Here is a 26,420-nt window from a genome sequence, read left to right as displayed (position 1 = left end):
CTAGAATCCTGTGGCAAATACTGGGTTTTTACCTCACTCTCTTCCCGGTTATCACCTAGCTAATTGTTTTCCCTCTCCATAGCCTTCTCCAACTTCTTCTATGTGTCATTTATCAGATAGAACTTTAAAAAAAAAAAACTTTTCCATCATTTATTTTCAATTTTTTATTGAATTATACATAGAGAAAAAATGGTATTAATCATAAGTATACAACTCAACAAATGCCATCTTCTAGATCAAGAAATACATTACTAGTACCCCAGAAGCACCCATTTATACTCTCTCTCAACTTATTGCTGTGTTCAATTCCATTGTATGATTGTTCCACAATATTTCATTTTGAGAGAAAGTAGAAATTAACTCCTTTAGAGACTCATAAATGAACATATAGATGCTTCAAATTTTCTATTTTTGTAAAGGGGGAGGAGATATAATATGGAAGAATGTTAGTTGTATGATTGGAAAACACCAAGATATTTTATTTGTCAGAAGAATTCTAGACAATATAAAGCCAGAAGTTTTCTTTAGAAAAATATTTTTGCTAGAATTTTAATGACAAGTGAAAGAATGTTTCCATTTTTATCTTTCAAGCTTCATATCGCTGAAGGCCAGGTTCAAAAATAAAGAAGAGGTGTGGTTACATCTGATAAGAGAATAGGGGAATATTTTCAGAAGATACAAGATAGAGAATAGGAAGAAGTTATAAGGGAAAAAATCAATAGCACACAAATTGCATAATACATAGAAGGCAAACTGTGTGTTAGGAATGAAAACCCTGTGAGAGACCTTCATTGCAGAACCCACCAATTCTTCTTTTTTTTTTTTTTTTTAAATTTATTTATTATTATTATACTTTAAGTTGTAGGGTACATGTGCATAACGTGCAGGTTTGTTACATATGTATACTTGTGCCATGTTGCTGTGCTGCACCCATCAACTCGTCATTTACATCAGGTATAACTCCCAATGCAATCCCTCCCCCCTCCCCCCTCCCCATGATAGGCCCCGGTGTGTGATGTTCCCCTTCCTGAGTCCAAGTGATCTCATTGTTCAGTTCCCACCTATGAGTGAGAACATGCGGTGTTTGGTTTTCTGTTCTTGTGATAGTTTGCTAAGAATGATGGTTTCCAGCTGCATCCATGTCCCTACAAAGGACACAAACTCATCCTTTTTGATGGCTGCATAGTATTCCATGGTGTATATGTGCCACATTTTCTTAATCCAATCTGTCACTGATGGACATTTGGGTTGATTCCAAGTCTTTGCTATTGTGAATAGTGCTGCAATAAACATACGTGTGCATGTGTCTTTATAGCAGCATAATTTATAATCCTTTGGGTACATACCCAGTAATGGGATGGCTGGGTCATATAGTACATCTAGTTCTAGATCCTTGAGGAATCGCCATACTGTTTTCCATAATGGTTGAACTAGTTTACAATCCCACCAACAGTGTAAAAGTGTTCCTATTTCTCCACATCCTCTCCAGCACCCGTTGTTTCCTGACTTTTTAATGATCGCCATTCTAACTGGTGTGAGATGGTATCTCATTGTGGTTTTGATTTGCATTTCTCTGATGGCCAGTGATGATGAGCATTTTTTCATGTGTCTGTTGGCTGTATGAATGTCTTCTTTTGAGAAATGTCTGTTCATATCCTTTGCCCACTTTTTGATGGGGTTGTTTGTTTTTTTCTTGTAAATTTGATTGAGTTCTTTGTAGTTTCTGGATATTAGCCCTTTGTCAGATGAGTATATTGCAAAAATGTTCTCCCATTCTGTAGGTTGCCTGTTCACTCTGATGGTAGTTTCTTTTGCTGTGCAGAAGCTCTTTAGTTTAATGAGATCCCATTTGTCAATTTTGGCTTTTGCTGCCGTTGCTTTTGGTGTTTTAGACATGAAGTCTTTGCCCATGCCTATGTCCTGAATGGTACTACCTAGGTTTTCCTCTAGGATTTTTATGGTATTAGGTCTAACGTTTAAGTCTCTAATCCATCTTGAATTAATTTTCGTATAAGGAGTAAGGAAAGGATCCAGTTTCAGCTTTCTACTTGTGGCTAGCCAATTTTCCCAGCACCATTTATTAAATAGGGAATCCTTTCCCCATTTCTTGTTTCTCTCAGGTTTGTCAAAGATCAGATGGCTGTAGATGTGTGGTATTATTTCTGAGGACTCTGTTCTGTTCCATTGGTCTATATCTCTGTTTTGGTACCAGTACCATGCTGTTTTGGTTACTGTAGCCTTGTAGTATAGTTTGAAGTCAGGTAGCGTGATGCCTCCAGCTTTGTTCTTTTGACTTAGGATTGTCTTGGAGATGCGGGCTCTTTTTTGGTTCCATATGAACTTTAAAGCAGTTTTTTTCCAATTCTGTGAAGAAACTCATTGGTAGCTTGATGGGGATGGCATTGAATCTATAAATTACCTTGGGCAGTATGGCCATTTTCACGATATTGATTCTTCCTATCCATGAGCATGGTATGTACTTCCATTTGTTTGTGTCCTCTTTTATTTCACTGAGCAGTGGTTTGTAGTTCTCCTTGAAGAGGTCCTTTACATCCCTTGTAAGTTGGATTCCTAGGTATTTTATTCTCTTTGAAGCAATTGTGAATGGAAGTTCATTCCTGATTTGGCTCTCTGTTTGTCTGTTACTGGTGTAATGCTTGTGATTTTTGCACATTAATTTTGTATTCTGAGACTTTGCTGAAGTTGCTTATCAGCTTAAGGAGATTTTGGGCTGAGACAATGGGGTTTTCTAAATATACAATCATGTCATCTGCAAACAGGGACAATTTGACTTCTTCTTTTCCTAACTGAATACCCTTGATTTCTTTCTCTTGCCTAATTGCCCTAGCCAGAACTTCCAACACTATGTTGAATAGGAGTGGTGAGAGAGGGCATCCCTGTCTTGTGCCAGTTTTCAAAGGGAATTTTTCCAGTTTTTGCCCATTCAGTATGATATTGGCTGTGGGTTTGTCATAAATAGCTCTTATTATTTTGAGGTACGTTCCATCAATACCGAATTTATTGAGCGTTTTTAGCATGAAGGGCTGTTGAATTTTGTCAAAAGCCTTTTCTGCATCTATGGAGATAATCATGTGGTTCTTGTCTTTGGTTCTGTTTATATGCTGGATTATGTTTATTGATTTGCGAATGTTGAACCAGCCTTGCATCCCAGGGATGAAGCCCACTTAATCATGGTGGATAAGCTTTTTGATGTGTTGCAAAATGAAGGAAAAAATCTTAAGGGCAGCCAGAGAGAAAGGTCGGGTTACCCACAAAGGGAAGCCCATCAGACTAACAGCAGATCTCTCGGCAGAAACTCTCCAAGCCAGAAGAGAGTGGGGGCCAATATTCAACATTCTTAAAGAAAAGAATTTTAAACCCAGAATTTCATATCCAGCCAAACTAAGTTTCATAAGTGAAGGAGAAATAAAATCCTTTACAGATAAGCAAATGCTTAGAGATTTTGTCACCACTAGGCCTGCCTTACAAGAGACCCTGAAGGAAGCACTAAACATGGAAAGGAACAACCGGTACCAGCCATTGCAAAAACATGCCAAAATGTAAAGACCATCGAGGCTAGGAAGAAACTGCATCAACTAACGAGCAAAATAACCAGTTAATATCATAATGGCAGGATCAAGTTCACACATAACAATCTTAACCTTAAATGTAAATGGACTAAATGCTCCAATTAAAAGACACAGACTGGCAAACTGGATAAAGAGTCAAGACCCATCAGTCTGCTGTATTCAGGAGACCCACCAATTCTTTCTACAAATATTTAATGAGTTTTTTCAATGTTCAGGACATTGTTCTAATAGCCAAGTATACAGCAGTGAATAAAAAAGACAAAAATTCCTGTGCACATGGAACTTATATTCTAGTGGGGGACAGAGACTATAAACACATAAATGTTTAAAATATATGTGTCCAGGGTGGTAAGTCCTATGAAGAAAAATAAAGCAGAGGTGTTTGGGCAATTTAAAGTAGGGTGGTAGTGAGGCAAGACTTAGTAGAGAAGATGACATTTGAGTAAAGTCATAAAGGAGGTGAGGGAATGGGACACATGGACATTTGGCAGGAGAGCATCCAAAACAGAGGGAATAAAAAGTGCAAATGCCTCAGGAGAGAATGTTCCTGGGATGCTAGAGAACAGAAAGAATGCCAATGTGGCTAGAGTCGAGTAAAAAGAGTGAAAACAAGGTTAGAGAGGCTGGAGGTGGAAGAGATGCGAACAAGTAGTCCTTGTAGGACTCGGGTTTTACTCTGAATTATATGGGAAGTATTGGAAGATTTTGAGCTGAGAAGTGGCAAACTCTGATTGGTTTTTAAAGGGACCATTCAAATTGTTTTGTTGCAGATAGATTTTGGTGAGGGGCAAGGACAAAAGCAGGAAAACTATTTGGGAAGGTGACCTGGTTTGTATCTGTGTCCCCGCCAAATCTCATGTTGCATTATAATCCCCATTTGGGAGTGGGGCCTGGTGGGAGGTGACTGGATCATGGGGGCAGAGTTCTAATGAATGATTTAGCATCATCCACCCTTGGTACTGTGATAGAGTTCTCACAAGATCTGGTTGTTTGAAAGTGCGTAGCACGTCCCTCTGCCCCCTCCTCCTGCTCCAGCCATGTGAGGATGCCTGCTTTGGCTCTGCCTTCCATGAGTAAAAGCTCCCTGAAGCCTCCCCAGAAGCAAATGCAGCCATGCTTGTACAGCCTGTGGAGCCGTGAGCCAATTAAACCTCTTTTCTTGTAAATTACCCAGTCTCGGGCATTTCTTTTTTTTTTTTTTTTTTTTTTTTGTTGAGACGGAGTCTCGCTCTGTCGCCCGGGCTGGAGTGCAGTGGCCGGATCTCAGCTCACTGCAAGCTCCGCCTCCCGGGTTTACGCCATTCTCCTGCCTCAGCCTCCCGTGTAGCTGGGACTACAGGTGCCCGCCACCTCGCCTGGCTAATTTTTTGTATTTTTAGTAGAGACGGGGTTTCACCGTGTTAGCCAGGATGGTCTCGATCTCCTGACCTCGTGATCCGCCCGTCTCGGCCTCCCAAAGTGCTAGGATTGGGCATTTCTTTAAAGCAATGTGAGAACAGACTAATACAGAAGATATTACAATCATCTGAGTGAGAGATTATGGTGGCACCAACAACGTAGAAACTGGAGGTGGTGAGAGTGGATTCTAGAGATATTTTGAAAAGAGAATTGATTGGCTTTGGTAAGAATTAGATTCAGCATGTAAGAGGGAGTTGTCAAGAAAGACATCAATGAATAAATCATGTGTTTTGTGTTTAGTTCAATTTAATTTTGCAAACATTTGTTTTCTACTGTATGTTATTTACTGTGTGTATGAGGCACTGTGCTTGCCTCATATACGGTAATTTCTCTTTCCGTTTCTCTGGAAAGAGACACTGACATAAAAATCAATAAATCTGCCTTTACTATATTAAGTCTAATAATCAAAGTATGCTCAAGTTTTGAAAGTGGGAAGGGGTCAACACTGTCACAGAAATACAGTAACATGGTGATGGAAATCCTTTGAGAAGAATGATGACTAAGTTGAATATTGATGGACACCTGAGTGTTTTCGTTTTCAGGCTATATATATATTTTTTCTTTCTTTTTTAAAATTTTACTTTAAGTTCCAGGATACATGTGCAGAACGTGCAGTTTTGTTACACAGGTATATGTGTGCCATGGTACTTTGCTGCACCTATTGACCCATCTTCTTAAGTTCCCTCCCCTTAGCCCCCACCCACCAACAGACGCTGGTGTATGTTGTTCCCCTCCCTGTGTCCATGTGTTTTCAATGTTCAACTCCCACTTATGGGTGAGAACATGCGGTGTTTGGTTTTCTGTTTCTGTGTTAGTTTGCTGAGGATGATGGCTTCCAGCTTCATCTATGTCCCTACAAAGGACATAATCTCATTTCTTTTTATAGCTGCATAGTATTCCATGGTGTATATGCACCACATTTTCTCTATCCAGTCTATCATTGATGGGCATTTGGGTTGTCCATGACTTTGCTATTGTAAATAGCACTGCAATAAACATATGCGTGCATGTGTTTTTGTAGTAGAATCATTTGTATTCCTTTGGGTATATACCTGGTAATGGGATTGCTGGGTCAAACCTGAGTGTTTTCTAAGCATTAAAAGGGGATGGAGGAATAATATTCTATGGAGAGGTCACTGCCAGTGCAAAGTTACAGAGGAATGAAACAACGTAGTGTGTCTAGGGAACTAGAAGTGATTGGATTGGCTGGAATGTGAAGTCCAAGGTGAAGAGAAGCTGGGAGCTGAGTGCAGCATAAGAAAAAAGGTCTTACATGCCCCGCTTCAGGCCTGGGCTTTGTTCTAGAGGAGAGCTAGTGAAAGATTTTAAATAAGGGAAAGTTGTAATCATGCTTACATTTTACCAAATATCACTCCAGCGGCCATGTGAGGTGGATTGGAGAGAGTAGATGAAATGCTAGAAATCCAGTTGAAAGGTATTTTAACTATTGCAACAAGAGCTGAGAGCCTGAATTAAGGTGATGGCAGAGGTAGTAGAAAAGAAATGATGAATTTAAAAGATAGAAATAACAAGGCCCAGTTAGTGATCATGGTTATAGTGAGTAAAGGAGAAGGCAGAGTCTGGGAGGCTAGGAGGATATAGTCCCCTCAATTAAGTTTAGGGAACTCTTGAAAAGGAGAAGGTCATGGAAGTGGGGAAAAGTGAAGAGATCAATTTTAGCATGTTGAGATGAAGAGCCTGGGAGATAAAGTGAACATCTCCAGGGAGCAGTTGGATATATGACCCTGGGAATTAGTAGAGAGGTCTAGCCTTTAGCTATAGATTTAGGGGTCAACAGCATAGAGGGGGTATTTAAAAGAACAGGAGCACATTTGACTATCGAGGAGGAAGGCTTAAAGTGAAAAGATGACCAGAAACAGAATCCTCAGGAACATCAACTTCTAAGGAGAGGACACAGGAAGGCAAATCAACAACTGACACTGAGTATGTATGGTCAGAGAGTAAGACCTCAGCCAGACAAAAAGGGGCCTTCAAAGTCATAAGGAAAAGGGAGGGGGTGAGGGGGTGGTTGAGAATAGCAAAAACCATGATAAGATCAAGTAAGCTAAGGGCTTAGATACATTGTGAATTGGTTATTAGGAGGTTATTGCTGACCAGAGACAGGGCAATTCCAATGATACAGTGACAAGGTGTGAGATGGGTACAAATCAGATTATAGTGGTCTGATTAGTAGATAGGAGGTGAGAGAGTGTCAAGACACTTGTACAGACTATTCTTTCAATGAGCTTGACTGTGATTATGAAAATTCCTTTCCTGCACACAGGTGAGGCTATGCCAGGCTGACTGGGGACTGGAGTAGATGGAGGGATCTCTTATCCAAAGCTGTGGCAGATGTTGAAAGCAGGTGAATATTCAGAGCTGAATGTGAAGTGGGAAACTGACTCCAGAATGCCAGGAAGTGAAGTTTGAAAGGATCTCCAAAAGTGAGGGGCTGGAGCCAATGTCTGACGCTGGATTAGGGCACCAAGGATAAGATAGCCAGCTAGAATGTTTGCAGGCAGCTACTCAAGAAGAGTGAGGAGGGCGGGGGATAGTGTGTGCTGCTTGGCCTGTAGTTCAAGGGACCGATCAGGGACGTTGGTTCTGTGAGGGAGGGAGGAAAACTAATAAATTGAGAGAATGGCTAGGAGTTAAGGCCTAGTTTCAGAGTCTCAGGACAGACACAGTAGAAGTAGGGCAGTTTGAGAGCTAAAAAACTAGCAGCTGATGGTCTTATATTTACATCTATAAATCTTTACATAGATTTCTGAGAGAAAGGGGTCCCAGGTGATAAAGTGTGGGACATAGTCATGGCAGTAGACCACAGGATGGAATTAAAAGAGGCAGGTGCTCAGAACTGAGGAGGCTAAGGTTCTGAGATGCTGCAGTGCTGGTGGAATTTTCCCCGTGGGCACTGAAGTCACCCAGATGATGGCAGACGTTGGATTTGAAAGAAAGAACATCCTCAGTCCCCAATGAACATGGAGGAGTGGCCAAAAAATGACAATCATTAGTAAGAAGAGGACAGAAAAAGCTAGATAGGATAAACTTGAATGCAGGAGAGAATTTTGTGCAAGAGTGTAGGTGCAGTGGTGGCAGTGGGCATTGGGAAGTATCTCTAACTCCTCCTGAATGTGCCATACATTAGGGAGTGCTGCAAAGGAGGTGATATCCTTGAGGCAGAGACAGGATCCATTTCGGTGAGAACAGGTGAGAAGAGAAGATCATCTTTACCATGTACATGTAAAAACTATATGCTCCCAGAGACTAAGGATAATCTTTTCTTTTCAGTCAGGACTATTGAATTAAGGGTTTCCAGGGAATCACAAAAGACGGTTGTACTGAGCGGGTAGTATTTAATATGATCAGGTCTTAAATAAGAAGCCATAAACATGAACATTTAAAATCAAATATATAATAAATAATTATTAAGTTATAAACTACATAGTTCATATTAGCTAAATTCTCAGATGCATATGTAAATACAACAGAGCAATAATATAGAATAATAATGCTACAATTTTATATAAGTGTCCCAAGAAGACACTTTGAACTAAAATAATAAAGATCATGGTTAATTTTCCCTGAACTCTCATGACCTATAGTAATGTTTCCTTCTCTCCCTTCCTTCCTTCCTTTTTTATCTTGGAACATGTCCCTTGCTCCTGCAGTGAGTGTTGCTACAAATGTTATTGAAATAATATTGAGCAATTGAACATCAGACTCAGTAGAAAATATTACTCAGAAGTGTGATCAGATGTTCCTGTAAGAATACCCAGAACTTTAGAGATTCATAGACATTTAAAGCTTTTTAAAAAAAGAAAAAATAGATGTTGGAGATGGAGTCCAGCACTCTTATTCTACAGATAAGGAAATGGAAACCTAAACGGTTTAAACAGTGACCACAATTTCATAGTCAACAAAATTTCAGGTCTCCTGTATTACTGTCCGTAGGTGAACAGTTATATTTATGGGTTATCTTTATATTCCTTTTAAGAACTGGCAGTCTTGAACATAGAACAGTGAAGATGGAGCTGTTCAAGTCTCACTGCTTCATCTTGTTTATTCCAATGCATTGCCTTTCCTGGAGTGCTGGTGGGTTTAACTCTGGTTAAACACCAGAGTTTATCTGGGTGTTTAAACTCTGTTTAATGAAGGCTGTTATCCAAACCCTCACTAAATTATTTTTACTTTTAAGATAGAGACCCTGATCGAAATAATTGGAACAGAAAATTTTAACAATAAACATGCCAAAAGAAATACATTATTTTAAATATAAAATACAATATCAAAGGAGTTAATAGCTATAAATTCAGAAACAAGAAATACAGATTCCATCTTTCTCACTATCTTTGTGTCTGTTTCCACCTTTTATCACAACAGCCCAGGCTGGCGTATTTGAAACTGAGGCACATTTTAGATATATATTATCATCATCAGGCACATAATTCCTTTGTAATACATATTCTAAAATGATTAAAATGGAGTACCTTGTTTCTGATAAAATGTTTTTTTTTCTTTTTTCTGAGTCTACTTGCTGATGATAAAACATTTCATTGAGATTTGATTAAATAATTCTTAATATATCTTTTAGAACTGTAGGTTAAGTCTGTATTTGTTTTAAGCACATAATTTTTCTTCTCAGATCATAAAGCATTTCTCTTCCCACATCCTCTTGCACACTCACAACTATTTTAACAATAAGAGATTCTCAAATAGCTTATACCATTCTAGCGAACATTTTATTTTTCTAGAGTTTTTAACTTCATGTTTAAACAGGCTGTGCTGGAGCTGATATGAAATGGCAGCTAGAGTAGGTTGCTTACTTTTACCACCCACGTTTGAAAGATTGGAATGCTTATGCGAAAGTCTGTTTTCAACTTGGAGAGGAGTCCTGGCCTCTTGGTTTGTCTCCTGATTTTTAAATCATATAGGTTATTGAATTTGTCTTATCCAAAGTATAGTAACTATAAGTGTCCAAAATGTTAAACATGTTTTGAAATTTTGTCAAAGCAGAAGATTCATTTTAAAAAGAAGGAAGAAAAGAAGGAAGAAAGAAGGAGACAAATATTTGGCGTTATTAGCTTGCTCATAATATGATCATTATAACTGTTTGAGAAGAGAGCTACAATACTTTTAAAACTATGTTTGTTCCAGAAGACAACCTGGTATATGTCCCTCTATACGTTTAAATTGCCATTTCCATAAGCTTAAAATGTTAGCTTATAAGGGGACTGGGGACTGGAGGAAGGTAATATTAAATCCACTTCTTAATACTCTATTGCCACTGACTAAGAGTCTATTCCATAAATACATTCATATCTATAGTATTTAAATATTTTTATAAACCCCAATAAAGAAGTAAGACTTTTATAGCCACCTGGTATCCCCCAGTGCATAAATAAAGTACATATTTATATGTTAGACATTCTGAGATTTAAAAAAATATTCAGATATAAGTTTTTAAACATTCAGTTTCCATTTCCTTAAAAGAATAAAAATGTCAGCTTTTCATTTTGCTTTTATATGTTTTGCTTCTATGCTTCTATATTTTCAGCTGGAATGAAGGTATATATGTTTTAAGTTATGATCATAATAGACCTCATTCTGGTGGTAATCAAGCTCAAGGTTAATATAAAATCAATAAATGTCAAAACTATACTTTTGGTTAAAAATTTTAACCTTCTCCTTCAACCAAGAAATGTCAAAGTTGAGCAGTGAAATAAAGTAAAAACTTCAGAAGTCATAGAAATCAATAACATAGGAAATCAGACTATTGTATGGTGATTATGGGGAAATAATCCTGACTTTGCACACTTATGAGTTTTTTTTCCCATCCCTAATATATTGTACTCCTCCACTTGGAATACAAAGAAATGAGTTTCACTACTATATTAGAGTATGTAACATAGTGTCCAGCTGCAAGTTAGATCCTCAGGAATCTTCACTTCCATGTGTTCTAGAGGACAGATGCTGATGAATCATCTGTGGAAATAGTATACCATGAGTAACTAAGAGGCAAATCTGGATAGGTAAAGATAAAGCTGAAAATCAAATGAAACTTAAGGTAGATACCTTTTGGAGAAGTGATTTGAATCTTTCTAGGAATTCTTTGGGTGGTTTTTTCTCATAAGAATCACATGAAGGGCATGTCTAGAAATCAATGAAAAAGTAACAGTCTTCTTTAAATTTTTTTTCTTAATAAAATGTTCCTTAAAAATTTTTTTATTAAAAACATAAATTATGTTCACTGAAAAAATTTGAGAATTACATAAAACTGGAAAGTAACAATGGAAAAAGTCCTTGTAATCCCATTCCCAGAGATAGGAATCCCACTGCAATGTTTCAATATATATTCTCTCTGTGTTTTGGGTATTTTTAATTATTATTATGCATTTACATTATTTATACCAGTTGGTGATTTGCTTTTTTTTTTTTACACTTAACATATCACAGGCATTTCCTAAGTGTTAAATAGTCTTCAGAAATATGACATGTAGTGGTTATTCTGTATTCCAACATAGGATGGAACTATTACTATTTTTGGACCCATAGGTGGCATCTAAATTTTTTTTTTTTTTTTTTTTTTTGGACAGTCTCGCTCTGTTGCCCAGGCTGGAGTGCAGTGGCGTGATCTCCACTCACTGCAACCTCCACCTCCTGGGTTCAAGCAATTATCCTGCCTCAGCCTCCCAAGTAGCTGGGATTACAGGCGCGCACGACCATGCCTGGCTAATAGTAGAGACAGGGTTTCACCATGTTGGCCAGGCTGGCCTCAACTCCTGATCTCAGGTGATCCGCCTGCCTCAGCCTCCCAAAGTGCTGGGAATACAGGCGTAACCCACCACACCCAGCCGTATCTAACTTTTTACTTTTGTCTACATTACTCCAAAGAACATCACTGTAAATAATTTTTCATATATATCTTTGCTTATTTGATATATTCCTAGAAGTAGAATTACTAAATAAAAGGGATAAAAAAATTTTAAGGCTTTGATGTAGAGTTTTACCTCTCTTCACTTGGAGCATTATTATTATAGGGTATTGTTTAAAATGTTTAATTGGAAAAAAAAACAGGATTTCCTTGTTTTAACTCACGTGTGTGTGATTACTAGGGAGATTGAACAGTTTTTCATATATGTATTGCTCACTTGCATTTTTAAAAAAACTTTCTTAGTTTATGCTGTTTGTCTTTATTCCTATTTAGATACCAAACACCAAGCCATTGCGTGGTAGTTAGCATCTCAATGCCAGTGTGATATTGTAGTGAGAGCATTTCACTAAAAGGTAGTAGATATACAGTCTAATTCTTATCATTCTGACACTATGTATGGAACTTGGGGCTTGTGACTTAACTCCTTGGTAGATCTCACTTTCCTCATCTATAAGATGAGCATGCTTAACTGGAGAGTTCTAAGTTTAGCTCCAAAGCTACCACTTCATGAGTTTCAAAAATATGTTCAGCTCCTTTCTTTCTGAGGAAAGATTTAGAGGGACATTTTTCACATGGTCACCAGGCCAAGCAATCAAAGGAAATCAGAATCACTTTGATAATGTAATTAAGATTTCATTTGAATCACATGTGGAATTTTTTGGAGGAGAAAGAACTAATTTAAAAAATTTGAGGCCGGGCACGATGGCTCACACCTGTAATCCCAGCACTTTGGGAGGCTGAGGTGGGCAGATGACTTGAGGTCAGGAGTTTGAGACCAGCCTGACCAACATGATGAAACTTTAGTTTAGAAATTTTTAGAAATTTAGAGACTAAAAATTTAGAAAAATTTCTACTAAAAATACAAAAATTAGCCAGGCGTGGTGGTGTGCGCCTGTGGTCCCAGCCACTCGGGAGGCTGAGGCAGGCGAATCGCTTGAACTGGGAGGCAGAAGCTGCAGTGAGCCAAGACCTTGCCACTGCATTCCAGCCTGGGTGAAAGACGGGGACTCCGTCTCAAAAAAAAAAAAAAAATTTGAGAGTAATTTATTTTATGTGTTTTCCCACTGGCTTTGATTAATCTTTGAATTACTTATGTTCTTGAGTATCTGCATTGCTCATGAATTGGCATATACAAGAGGATCTCGGAGCTCCAAAAAGCTAGGGACTGTTAAAATTCCCCAGCCAAGTAATGAGGCCTGCCTATTTCAATTCAATACTGACTCTGCTAATGTACAGGATAGTAATATGATTTAAGAGAGGAAGCAAAGTTTAAGATTTGCCCTAGGCTCTTGTAGGCTCTGTTCTTGTTAGAAAGCTAGGATCTAGCTCCTGTTAATAAGAATACTGTGACCATATGAGAGGAAATATTCCTTACCTCCAAAATCACAATTGGATTCTCTGCCTAATGACTTCCTCGCCTTGAGAAGCTATATTAACATATTCCAGCTACCAAGGACTACTAGGAAATTATAGTTGGGTTTTGGAATACTTTGAAGTCTATGGACTTAAAAGAGTGACCCTACTTCTTAAAATGCACCATGTATAGGCCGGGCGTGGTGCCTCATGCCTGTAATCCCAGCACTTTGGGAGGCCGAGGCGGGCAGATCACGAGGTCAGGAGATCGAGACCATCCTGGCTAACACGGTGAAACCCCGTCTCTACTAAAAATACAAAAACAAAATTAGCTGGGCGTTGTGGCGGGCACCTGTAGTCCCAGCTACTTGGGAGGCTGAGGTGGGAGGAGAATGGCGTGAAACCAGGAGGTGGAGCTTGCGGTGAGTAGAGATCACACCACTGCACTCCAGCCTGGGCGACAGAGCGAGACTCTGTCTCAAAAAAAAAAAAAAAAAAATGCACCATGTATAATAAGGCATAGGTAAGGAAGACACCAGCAGCTCTGGCTACAGGTGTGCATGTGTGTTTATGCAATGCAAGATACATAGTTTATAAGCACAAATAAGATAGATGACAAATGACAGTCTTACTAGTCTGTGTTTCTGTCTTCTCTCTGCACCTGTGGAAGGTGATTTCCTCTTCAGCTTTTTAATTGATAAATTGATTATCCTTTCATTGTTTCCTGTATTTGCTGACTTTAGTTGGGCCTTCTGAAAACAGGAAAAAGCTGACCACTCACAGTTTGTCTGAAAGATAAACAGTTTGTATATATGTTAACAAACATTATTCAGAAAGTAAAAGATAGCTTTCCCAATCCTCTGTTTCTGTCTCTTCTGCAATGTCGTGCATTACATCATTTCAACAGATGAGTGAAGTATGATTTCACCTCCTACTTAATCTTTGGGATGGGAAAAAGGGATAATCCCCTGCCTCACAGATAAGAGAGAAAGGAGCCTCACTTCTTCACAATGCTTTATTCCTGATGCTATACAGAGGACCATTTTGACATCTGGGTGGTGGACAAGACCTTTATGTTTTGTAAGGGAGAGTTAGTTCGGTTTAGGAACACATTTGCTGAATTATGAGGCTCTAAAACTTACACTGTGACTAGTGGCAGCTTTGGGTGAATTATGTTATAGTCTGATGAAGAATATTTTTCATTTGTTTGCGGTTTCTGTAATGTATCTATCCTGACATGTCTTGAGCAGCATTTTATTCTGTACACAGCGCCAGGCATAGTGTCTTGCCAGTTAATGTCAACATACATTTGTGAAGTTAACAGATGAAGAAAATGAATTAAAGCCCCTCCTTTGGGGAAAAGAAATGGGTACCTACCTCTGATAGCGTCTTTCACATCTAAGACTCAATATGCTTGCATAGATCACACATGACTTTTCTAAAACCCTTTTCATACTCCCAGCTCAGTTAGGGTAGGATTCTGCCTGAATCAAGCAGTTGAGAGACAGTTTGAGGCTTGCCCAACCAATGAGAAGGAAGGTAATTTCTTAGAAGGTAAGAATAGGGTCTCAGAGAATGGAGGAGTGTATAAAATAAGCATCAAACACTTATCTCTTGACTTGGAAAAATAACTAATGACTAACAAGCCAAAAGCTTAGCAATCAAACTGGAAAGGAAATGGAATTTACTGGAAGAACCAAATATATACTGACTTGTTGAAAAATGTTAATGCTGATCCAAAAGCTTATATCCAGGTTACTTGTATCCAACTTACTTTTTTCTTTCAGCAAACGTGTGTATGTGATGCTATTTTCCCCCTGAAGTTGCTATATTTTCATTTCACTAATGCATATGGAAGCTACTACCTTATAACCAGAAACCTCAATCCCTTCCAGTCCCTACAAAGGCAGGCCTATAAGTAACAATATTACCTGAATCTTCTTATGGACAATCAGCTGAACACAGCATCTGGGCTGCTTTGCATTTTCCAACCCATATGCTTACCCAATATGAATGTTGATTAATAACATGCATCTCTAAGACACAAACCTGTCAGGTTTGCTTTGCATATATAGCCACAAGCTGAGAAGCAGCTTATCTGGTTTCCTTATATCAAGGCAGATTGCCTCTCACAAGGGCAAGGTGGTGTCCTTTCCATATGTTTGCCAAAATGCTTATTTAATAGAAACTATTTATAAATGTTCAATATAGCACTTTTTTTTCCTTGAAAACCACACGTTCATGTTTGTTGAAGTTTTTTCTTTTCTCTTCTTTTTGACCACAACCGGCTTAACTTACTGGAAAAAATAATATTCATATTTAAAGAGGTAAATTTTCCAGCTGAAACTGAAAATACTGACTGCTTCATCCGTGATGATCTGAAAAACCAGCATTTCTCACAGAGGCTCATTTTGCTGAGTTAACATTTACATGTGTATGCTGAAAGAAAATTAGGTTCCAAAGAAGTAGAGGGGCCCTGCCAGCCAGATGAACTCCCTTGAGATAATATTGCCAGGAATGGTCAGTACCAGTACTCAAAGCACTGAAATTGTAAAACTACAATTTCAGTTGTAAAAACAACTGAAAATCTTTTCTGAAAGCCTTTGAATGGCACCTGGACACTGACGCCCGTATTGATGGGGCTGTGCTTCCTCTCCCACCCTTCCTTGTTTACCTTTGTTAACAGACAATGGTGTGTTGTTTTCTTTTGCTCTGCAAGCAGCAGAGCTGTGTCTGACAATATGTGGTCCAGGATAAATAACTGCTGGAATTGGCTTTATATGCACATCAAAGGCCGCCTCAAAAGAGGAAAAGAAGTGGAGAGCTGTCTCCACTAAACTGCCTTAAGGATGTATTGAGGAGAGTGAAAAGATTAACCTTGATTTAGGCAGCCTCAGGTGCCCTGTCACTCAGGAGTCTACAGGATGCCCAAGTCCATATTTCGCACCGTCTGGAAGCATAAACATTACTTTCCTTTGCTATGCCTTGGTGACAACAGACTCCAAAGGCAAGGCTTTGTTTCCCTCATGCTTTAACATGTGAGAACATGAGGAGTTTTCTGCTCCTACATTAGTTTTGCAGACTAGAAGGAGTGGTAGTGAAGTCAAAAGCAAGATTCACAAACCATTCCTCTTCAGCTGAAGAACAAGTCAAGTGCTCCTTTTGCCAGGAGTAACACTTGCCTTTGTTGTTTTGCAATTGAATTTTTGAAATTTTTTGCCTCCTTAGGGCTTTTTTTTGTTTCTTTTATAGAAACAGGATGTCTCACTATTTTGCCCAGGTTGTTCTCAAACTCTTGACCTCAAGCAATCCTCCAACCTTGGCTTCCCAAAGGGATTACAGGCATTGGGATTATAGGCAGGAGCCACATCACCCAGCTGAGGCCTATTTTTACATTTTTTTTCTTCTGCAAAGAAAGCCCTGGCCATTCCCCCTAAGGAGTCTTGCTAATTGGGCAAGGCTACCTTTGTCCTGGCCAGGCACGGTGGCTCACGCCTGTCATCCCAGCACTTTGGGAGGCCAAGGCAGGTGGATCATGAGGTCAAGAAATTGAGACCATCCTGGCCAACGTGGTGAAACCCTGTCTCTATTAAAAAATACAAAAATTAGCTGGGCATGGTGGCGTGCGACTACAGTCCCAGCTACTCAGGAGGCTGAGGTAGGAGAATCGCTTCAACCTGGGAGGCGGAGGTTGCAGTGAGCTGAGATAGCGCCACTGCACTCCAGCCTGGCAACGGAGCGAGACTCTGTCTAAAGAAAAAAAAAAAAAAATGATTACCTTTGTCCTACACACAAACTAGGTTTATATCAGGGTTTCTCAACGGTGATGCCACTGACATTTGGGGCTAGATAATTCTTTGTTGTCAGGGCTGTTTTGTGCATTCTAGAATGTTTAGTACCTGCCTTCTAGATGCCAGTAGCACCCCCATTTCTGCCTCCACGTGTGACAACCAGAAATTTTTCCAGCCAATACCAAATGTTTTCTGGGGTACAGAAATCACCACCAGTTGAGAGCCACAGGTTATATGATTAGACATAAAGAAAAAGAGAAAAAGAAAGATGCCTGGCCAGGCCAATTAGAGATGTTAGATAATTATTACATGCATACAACATTAGATGGTTTTATTTTCATTATTCTTTTTTATTTTAATTTTTTTATTTTTTGAGACCGAGTCTCGCTCTGTCGCCCAGGCTGGAGTGCAGTGGCGCGATCTCGGCTCACTGCAAGCTCCGCCTCCCAGGTTCACGCCATTCTCCTGCCTCAGCCTCCCCAGTAGCTGGGACTACAGGCGCCCACCACCACGCCTGGCTAATTTTTTGTATTTTTAGTAGAGATTGGGTTTCACCGTGTTAAAATCTCTTACAGACCCTGCTTTGAAGTTAGCTTGATATAATGCTGATGTGACCTTGAACGATTTCTTTCTTCCTGAGTTTGCCTACTAGTATAGCTTAAAGATCCAAGTTACACTATTACTCACTTGTATCATAGCCAGCATTGCTTGATCAGATTATCAGATAGATATAGTATCACTGAGACAAAATCCTCTCATTATGATGTAAGATAAAAAAAAATCTTTCATTAAAAACACATCTAAAGGAAGTACCCATTGGATGAACTCAGGTTAGAAGGTGGAATCTCTTTCCTATTTCTTATTTTGCATGTTACAGACTACAGCCAGGAAACTCTGGAAAGGACTCTAACCATAACAGTTAAACAAGGTGCATGAGATGCTAGAAATGCATGTTTTGATAATTAGGCACATTGATTAAGAAGTATTTTCAGTTATTGGAAAAGTCTTTCCAATAAGCTGAATGTGCTACTTTCATTTTAGATGTTGCTTATTAGAAAAGGACCTAGTAAATGAGAGTGGTTGGGTTCAGAGCTAGAGAGTGAATTTTAGAGAAAAGCAATAGTTGTGACTCATTCACTTTCTAAACTTTTACACATAGTCATTTACGATAATTGTTTTCTTTGCAATGTATCTTCTTCAGTCTCCCCCTTTGTAGTGTCCTAATTACTGGTAGCACTTTTAGTTATTCTAATTTATGCAATTAAAGGTCTGTGACAATGAAAACATTTCCCCAATTGCATTTATACTCTCAGGGTACCAGACCAGAAGATCAGATCATAGAAGTTGGTAGAGAAAAAGATCAGCGGACAGCATTCTTGAACTACATGCCAAGCCTCTCCTTCCTGGAACTCCAATGGATTTAAATGGCTTAAGAAATGGGATGAATTGTTGAAAATGGTTCTTTCAAAAGACCTCATGGAAGGCCAAAGACAAGACTCACTGAAGCCAAGGTATATGTGAATTATATTCTAAAGGACAGCTTTGATTTCCATACCACCATTTCTCCATGCTGTCCCTGTAATCTAATTCTTCCTTTCTTTCATTTTTAAGTTTGTTATTAAAAGGTTAATTCTGCTTCCTATTGTATGTATCTATGTTTCTTAAGTAGGATAACAAAGAGGGCTCAAAAGCTTTCATGCCCAAGGGCTCTTAAAGAGTAACTAGCTGTGCATTGTTCAGAAACTGATCAGAGTATAGATTTCATTTCTAGTTTTGTTATTCTGTCTCAGCAATACTACTTAGGAGTACTCTTAGAGATTCTTGAAGATAAACATAGTTTATGAGGAATATAATATAGCATTTTTAAGTTGGTTTTTGGTAAATCAATGAATTTAACCAAAATATAAATAAATATTTCATCAATTATTAGACCACTAAGTTCATTAAAATTCAGTATACTCCTATATAATCATGCTAATGCCTTTCTTATTAGATTTTAAAAGTTATGTCAAATGTATTTTCAGAAATAAATTCAATTGGTCTTACCTCTACATCTTCTGGAGCTGGCAGAAATTCAGGGTCCTAGGGCAAAAGAAAATTTGTTCTGAGTTATTTTTGTAAGCCAAACCCTCCTTTTATATTAATTGAAAAGTATGATTTAGATTTTGTTGTGACAAGTATAGTCTTACCAAGTCATTCACATAATTTTTCAGCTGATCAACAATATCTATAAGTTGACGCATTCTAATCATGTGGCGATCTTGACCTTGGGAGCTTGATTTGTGGACCAGTGTCCCCAAGAAGATGACCATCAGACAGATAACTATCCTCTCCATGTTGCCAGGACTGGATCTCATAAGTACCAACAGTAGAGCTAGACGTTGGTCTCGTTTTCACTTCAGCTTGACTGAGAACAGGTTGTCAGTTAAGCTACCTATTTATTCATCCTTCAGGGAGAGGTAAAGCCCTCCCATTGCAGCCTGGAAATCTTTGTAAAATGGATGAATGTGAGTAACTCTTTTTTCTTTTCCACTGGCTAGGTATACGTGTGCATGTGCTAATGTGTGGGGGCAGGGATTGATGGAGTCAACGAAATGTGCCCCATCTGCATCTTTGACAGGAAAAAGAGAGAATGGGTGAATTCCAATTTCAGCATGAATCAAGAAGTATGTATAATAAACAGTAGGTACTACAAGACTTCAAAAAAGTAAACAAAAACACTTTGATCTCTTTTTCTCGGCCTCCCCTGGCATCTTACCTGTTCTCTCTGACAGTCATAAGAGCACTTCGATAATGAGTAAAATGGCAACATGTGCTTTCATGCAGGACTTTTTCTTATGGTAATAACTTTGTCTTTTGACTAAAATCATCCAGTATTCCATCATAAAAGTAGGAGGAGAGGCTACCTTTTAGGAAATTTTAAATAAAGAGGTATTTTCCAAATTAGCAAGAATATTTTCGGTTCTTACCAAGTTTCAAGGGTTTAAAATAGAATTTGCTTCCAACTGTTCACCAAAGCATCTTTAACCATTTATTTTGGCTTCTGACAAGTTATTTAACAATCTGATTTATTAATATCACAAATGATTCTAAGGGACTCGATGGAAAATCTATCCTTCCCAATCAAGATCTTACTCTACCATCATTTAAAAAACTATCTAATGTCCATGTCTTCTGTATAATGCATCAATTAAATGAGTGAAACTTGCTAATGCTCATTCTTGTGTGAACCAAAAAATATTTCCAAACAGCAAAATAAAATGTACCCATAAATGATTCGTTTTCTCTTAGGGTTGTATTACTTATTTCTATTAGATACTATTTCCTCTGGGTGTAAGCAACACATTTCTAACTGCATCTGTGACCGGGTAGAGATTAATTAAAGACCCAAAGTCCAGAAATGGTTTTATCATCCTCCTTTCTTCTGCTTCTCTTGTCCCTGAGACTCTTAACCCATTTGAGAAAGTTGAATATAATATTCTAGCTAGAAAGTCATGTACCATATAAGACCATAGGCCTTATAAATAAAACTCTTGACTATAGATTTTATTCATTCATTCATTTCATTACATACTTTAGAATACCATACTTTAGAATACCATACTTTATTCTAGACTGTTATGTAGCCACCATAAATTGGGGTTTTGACTTGATTTGCTCTGAAGTTGACTGCAATCTTTTTATTATGGAATATCTATTCAAGAGTATACAGGTTTGGCCTTACACAGTAGACAAGAGTTCATACAACATGATCAAGAATTCCTCTCTGTAATAGTTAAATTCTATATGACAGGATTCTGTGCAAACCTATGAATGCATGTGGACTAAGGGTTGCCCCTTGGTGCCTCCACATTGCCTGTATGGTCTTTGTACATGCACTCCTTATCCACCAAACAGATGTGCATCTCCTTGAAGACACTAACCACAGTGGTTAGGAGGTCAATTTCTAAAGCCTGAGTTCAAATCCAGGTCCTAACAATTAATAGCACATATGATCCTATTGTGTAATTGCAAAAGGAAGCTAAGTACAGAATCTAATCATAGGGTTGTGATAAGGCTTAAATGAGACATTTCAAGTAAAAGGGCTAAGTACAGCACATGATAACATCCCAGGAGGTTTGCATGCTGATCGTGGATGAGGGTGAAGGGGAGAACTTAAAGAAGCCTAGGGAGGCTAAACTGATGAAAGAAGGAAGAGAATGGACAGGTCAGTGTTCAGCCAAAATACACGTGTGTGGCTGTATTGGTGGTTTAAAAAAAAAAAAAAGTCAAATATCTTTCGTACTGCCTAGAGAGAACCATTGCTCCTGGCCCTGGAGTGCCTCACCACTGTGTTAGACACCCCAGTGCCTCCTTGAGACATCCTAGCCCTCTCCATAATTCATCCACCAGCACATCAGGGGTCTCAGAGTCTTGCCCCAGCACTATGACCAGAGGCCTTTCTGAAAGTCAGAATTTCTGCCTTAAGTGACACATCAGTTGTTAAGCATTTTTGGATATCATCTCTGGTGCGATAGGCTTACCAATGCCCGAAAGACATCCATGCCGTAATCCCTGGAACCTGTGAAAATGTTACCTCACATGACAAAGGGGACTTTGCAGATGTGAATAAATTAAAGATTTTTTACATGGTAAGATTATCCTGGATTATCCTGTGGGCCCAATGCAATCACAGGAGCCTTTATCAAGGAAGGCAGGAGAGTCAGAGTAAAAGAAGGAACTGTTGTTTCAGAAGTAGAGGCTGGACTGATGCGGGGCCAGAAGCCAAGGAATGCAGATGGCTTCTAGAGTCTGGGAAAAGTAAAAAACAAATTCTTCCCTGGAGCCTTCAGAAAGAATGCAGCCCAGCCAAAAATACCTTGAATTTAGTCCCATAAAGCTCATTTTGAGTTATTACTTCTGACCTTCAGAAATGTAAGATAATAAATTTATGCTGTTTTGTTCTTACCTGAATAGATGTGCATCTCCTTGAAGTGTTTGCGGTAATTTGTCACAGCAGCAGTGGGAGTGTAACATTCATAGATACGGAATTTTTAATTTCAGGGAAAAAGGCAGGAAAAGAGGGAAAGAGATGAAAGGGTGCTAAGAAAAGATCCAGCAAAGGTTGAAATTTTGTTGGGCTTTTGGGAGGTGCAGGTAGAGGGTATCAGAAGTGTAGACAAGAGAGGGAAGTAAGATTAGTATAGCTGCCACATGGTATGGGACATCAGGGATAAAAATGTATAATGAGGATGTTCCAGGAAGTCTGGTGTGTATTGTAACAACTCCTTCCTAGCCCTGAGAAAACATCACTCAGTATTCACCGCATGGTTTAAAGTTATGGATCCAAATTTGCATTTCATTTGAATTTATCACTATGTGGAGATGAACCTTAGGGTAGGAGCAAGGAGGCCCAAAAGTATTTGAGTCACTAGGCAAAGTAAATTATTCATTGCTCAGAAATATTAATGTTATTGCTACCCTTACAGTATCATTTCATTGGGGTTTTAATGGCTGCTTACTCTTTAAATTATAATTATTTTTATAATCTAGATACAATCAGTGCTGCTATAAGGCTTATGTTGAAAATAATGATTTATTCCAATGGGGTTAATATATCAAGGAACAATTTGAGTATAACAAGAACTTTGTGTTTCCCTATGTTTAATTTCATCGGCAAGAAATGCTAGGTGAATGCAGAAAACTGCATCCAGCTGAACTGAGCTATGTAGGAATACGTAAGATGTCCTCACACCTCTGACAGCCACCAGCATCCTCAGTTCACCGCATGTAAAATGAGCCACACCCATCTACATCTGGTGTCACAATTTTCCATCCCAGAGAACTCTCCTTCGCCATGTCTCAATAACTCACAAACTATAACCCTTCCAACACCTACCTCCATGAACAAGCTTCAAGTCTTTTTCTAGGTAAAACAATGTGTTTATTCTATTATTTATGTATACCTTAACCATTTAACATGCCTAAAACAGCTATCTTTTAAAATTAGGTTGCTATCTTCTTTTTTAGTGTCACTGATGAAGTTTTTGAATGCTGTGCTCCTAATCTCATTTTCCTGTAAGCATGTGGTTTTTGATTCTATGATTTTGTATAGTGCAGTGATTTTTAGAAACAGATGGGTCACATTATGGCAGAACTCACTGTATTTTGTCTCAATGTGTCACACTTAAGCCCCAACAGCGACTACTTATATCCAGGCAGAAAACAAGACTAAAATATAGAATTTATTCTTAAGGCGGGGAATAAAAAGGGAAGGGAAGAGAAAGGGAAAAGGGAGAGAGAGACAATGAAAAACAATTTGCCATTTCTACACATGGCCCATCTGAGGTATTTAAAATCCCTGGGGTCCATTTCTTCCTTGGTCCTTTCCTGTTAGCACCTGGGGGCTTAGCTTGGCATCTGTGGATTTCCCAGGTTCCATACATTTGTTTCAGATATCCCCTAACCTCCTGAAATTACTTGCAAAATTTTGTATTTATATTTTGAGCAAAAGAAAACCTTAAATTTCATCAACTTCTCAATGGAAATGTCATGCAACTGCTGTTTGTTTTCCAGCCTCCAGAGACTTTGGTGAAGGGTGATGCAAACTGTGTTTCTTCAGCATGTGAGCCCCATCAGGCGTGAGTGTGGCAGCTCCAGAATGTCTATACCGGAGTGGCTAAGAGTCAGCAGCTTGGCTGGAAGCCACACTTGAATAGCAAACAAACCACTTTTACTTAGCTGCCATGTCTATTTGGTACCTTGGAGTAGAGTGATGAGTTTTACTAGATGTGGACTTCCCAGGAATATAACCAAGGTCGTCACCGTGAAAGTATGAAACTTTAGTCATTTACGCAAGGAGATTCATGGACATATTTTAAGAATTTTCTTTAAAGGGCTGTGTTTATAGAACACCTGGTCAAGGCAGTAATGAGGCCAGGGAACTAAAGGGGTGGAAGTCTGAAAAGGAATGGTTTTGCATGGGAAAGCTGTGCCAGGTCTAAAACTGGGCTAAACACTATTTGTCCCCAACTCCCTGGCCTGGTCCTCGTAGTTCCTTCTGTGATCCCTGCATGGTGAATACTCCTTTTCTGCTTTCACTGGCTTTGGCCTCTCATGGGTAGGATTAGACATTCTGCATGGCAAACTGGGAAGAGAGGCCTCCAATGTTTAGAGTGATATTATCATGTGTACCACTACTATTATACATACTAAAGGTATTCAGACAGGTGGCTTGTCTCTGGGCTTTATATCAGTCTCTGCCAAACTAGAAGAAAAATGTCACTAAAATAATTCAAGACCATTTTTGCACTTTCCAACAATGTTCAGGTAACAGCTGAAAATATTCTCACTTATTTGACTTGAGGAAGAAACTTCGAACGAGGAAAATCCTCAAGGATTTGCTAAAGTCCCCTCTGTGAAATCTTCCTTAAGGAAGTTTAAACACTACTATTCTCTCTTCTCTCATTCTTTTGAACTCACTGCATGTATTGATATCACTGACTTGATTTCTTTTCTAGAATATACGTGAAAGTAAGTGTGTATATATAACCCATTATGTACCTAACCTTCTAATCCTTCTAATATTCAAATTTCATGACTCCAGATCACTACTGTGCATTCTAAGAAGGTCAGGGACTCTGGAGACCAAAGGGTCAATCCTGGTCATTGTTGTCTTACGAGACAAAAACAAGAGCCTTCTCAGGCCCCATGTTCTCTAGCTCGTGATGTGGCCTCTTTGGTATCACTGGCAGCCCACGGTCTGGTGGTCAGTGTGTCGCAGCAGAGGGTCACTCACTGATGCTGCTTATCCACAGCACCTTTTCTGTGGGGAATGGGGACCTCTATTCTGTTAGTAGACTCAGGTGTGTCACTCTGTGATACTCTAAGACTGGGTTCATTGAGGACAGGTGTCTTTGCTAACATTCACACAAAGTCAGTGTTTGGAAGCTCAGTCCTGCTTCTGAAATGCTGGGTCTGGAGGAGTTCCAGCAGCAGCCACATGGGCCTCTCCTCAGATCTTGGTTTCAACATGGGATACTCAGTAGTGAGGCTAGAGATCAGATATCCTTCATTCCATGACCACTAGGCCTAGAGGATGGAGAGAAAGAACTGCAACATCTGCACTCTTCAACCTGAGTCCACTCCAACTCCATACCACAAGGTGAGACAAGTTCCACCAGCCTCTCCAGCCTCCTGTCTAACATGATCAGAGAAATCCTCTTCTCTCTGGACTCAAGGGCCATCCTTGTTTCCTTCCCTAGGGTGACAGGTGGCTATACCACCCTCTGTCTTGGCCCTGCAGCCACCAACACACAGCCATAAAAATAAAGTAGTCCAATTATTAACCTTCACTGTGTCCTGTGTCCTCTTCCCAAGAGATCTGCTGAACCCTCATTTATCACCTGAATAGGAGCCTCCTCCCCATGCTTTCCCAGGGGGCAGCCATAGGACCTCACAGAGAGGTTACTGTGTATCACTCTAGACTCTTTTCCTATGTACATAGAACAATAAAGGAATAGATAGGGACACATAGACACTTAAGGAAATAGAATTATATATGGAGATAGAAACATAGAAATAAATAGCACAGACATATAGATATAGAAAACTGTGGTATTTTTACATAAAAACTTAATCTCACTGTATGCAGTCTATAACTTTTTTTTTTCACTCAACCTATGTCAGGACAGCAGTCCATACTCCATACAAGATTCACACACAGGGATATCTCATTAGATTAATATTCCATTTGGCAGTACCATATTTTATCCATTCATGCCCCTACTGATAAATATTTAGATTGTTTCCAGTCTTTATCCACTGCAAACAATGCTGCAATGAACATCCTTAGACATCTAGATCTCTAAGCATATGTGAAATATATTCTTTTAATGTTGTGTTTTAAAATACCTATCTTGAATTTCACTTCCTGAGTGGAAACATACTTTGAAAAATTTTATAGAAACTGCCAAATTTCCTTCTGACATGCCATACCAGTTTACACTCTCAACAACATAGAGTTTCTTTTCCTTCCCTACTCTCATTAATACTTTATGTTATGAATATTTTAAATATCTACCAACATATTGGGGCAAAAGTAGTATCCTCTCATTGGTTTGTCTTTCTTTGATCGATAGTTAGATCTGGTATATTTTCATCAGTGTGTTTATTTTTCCACCAATAGTCTGATTCATATTATTTGCCCATTTATTCATTTGTTTCTTACTTACTTATAAAGGCTCTTTTTCTATTAAAGATATGTTAAACATGTAGAAATTATTTTCTCTATGGTATGTTTTGCTCTACTGAGGT

General features: G+C 38.8%; 1 protein-coding gene and 2 long non-coding RNA genes across 3 annotated transcripts in view; 2 read left to right on the top strand and 1 right to left on the bottom strand.

Annotated features, from left to right (window-relative positions):
* Positions 1 to 19,499, top strand: part of LOC126955758 (uncharacterized) — a 35,309-nt gene extending 15,810 nt beyond the window's left edge. Inside the window, exons 2-3 of the long non-coding RNA XR_007726062.1 lie at positions 18,440 to 18,637; positions 19,340 to 19,499. This is a non-coding gene — a long non-coding RNA (uncharacterized LOC126955758). The remainder of the gene's footprint in view (positions 1 to 18,439; positions 18,638 to 19,339) is intronic.
* IL21 (interleukin 21) lies at positions 8,388 to 19,627 on the bottom strand. The gene is made up of 5 exons (XM_050792650.1): positions 19,316 to 19,627; positions 19,173 to 19,208; positions 13,968 to 14,123; positions 11,124 to 11,201; positions 8,388 to 11,033 (listed from the first exon to the last, which is right to left on the bottom strand). The coding sequence occupies exons 1-5, from the start codon at positions 19,481 to 19,483 to the stop codon at positions 10,983 to 10,985; spliced, it is 489 nt and encodes a 162-aa protein (XP_050648607.1). The 5' UTR covers positions 19,484 to 19,627; the 3' UTR covers positions 8,388 to 10,982.
* Positions 19,628 to 22,730: 3,103 nt separating this feature from the next.
* LOC126955759 (uncharacterized) lies at positions 22,731 to 24,848 on the top strand. Its single transcript, XR_007726063.1, has 3 exons — positions 22,731 to 23,035; positions 23,136 to 23,183; positions 23,682 to 24,848. It is a non-coding gene; the product is annotated as an uncharacterized LOC126955759 (long non-coding RNA).
* The last annotated feature ends 1,572 nt before the right edge of the window (positions 24,849 to 26,420 follow it).

This window comes from Macaca thibetana, chromosome 5 (genome assembly GCF_024542745.1).
Source record: "Macaca thibetana thibetana isolate TM-01 chromosome 5, ASM2454274v1, whole genome shotgun sequence".
NCBI classification, from domain to species: domain Eukaryota; kingdom Metazoa; phylum Chordata; class Mammalia; order Primates; family Cercopithecidae; genus Macaca; species Macaca thibetana.
The sequence above is the reverse complement of the archived record's forward strand: the minus strand, read 5'-3'. Positions and strand labels throughout refer to the sequence as shown.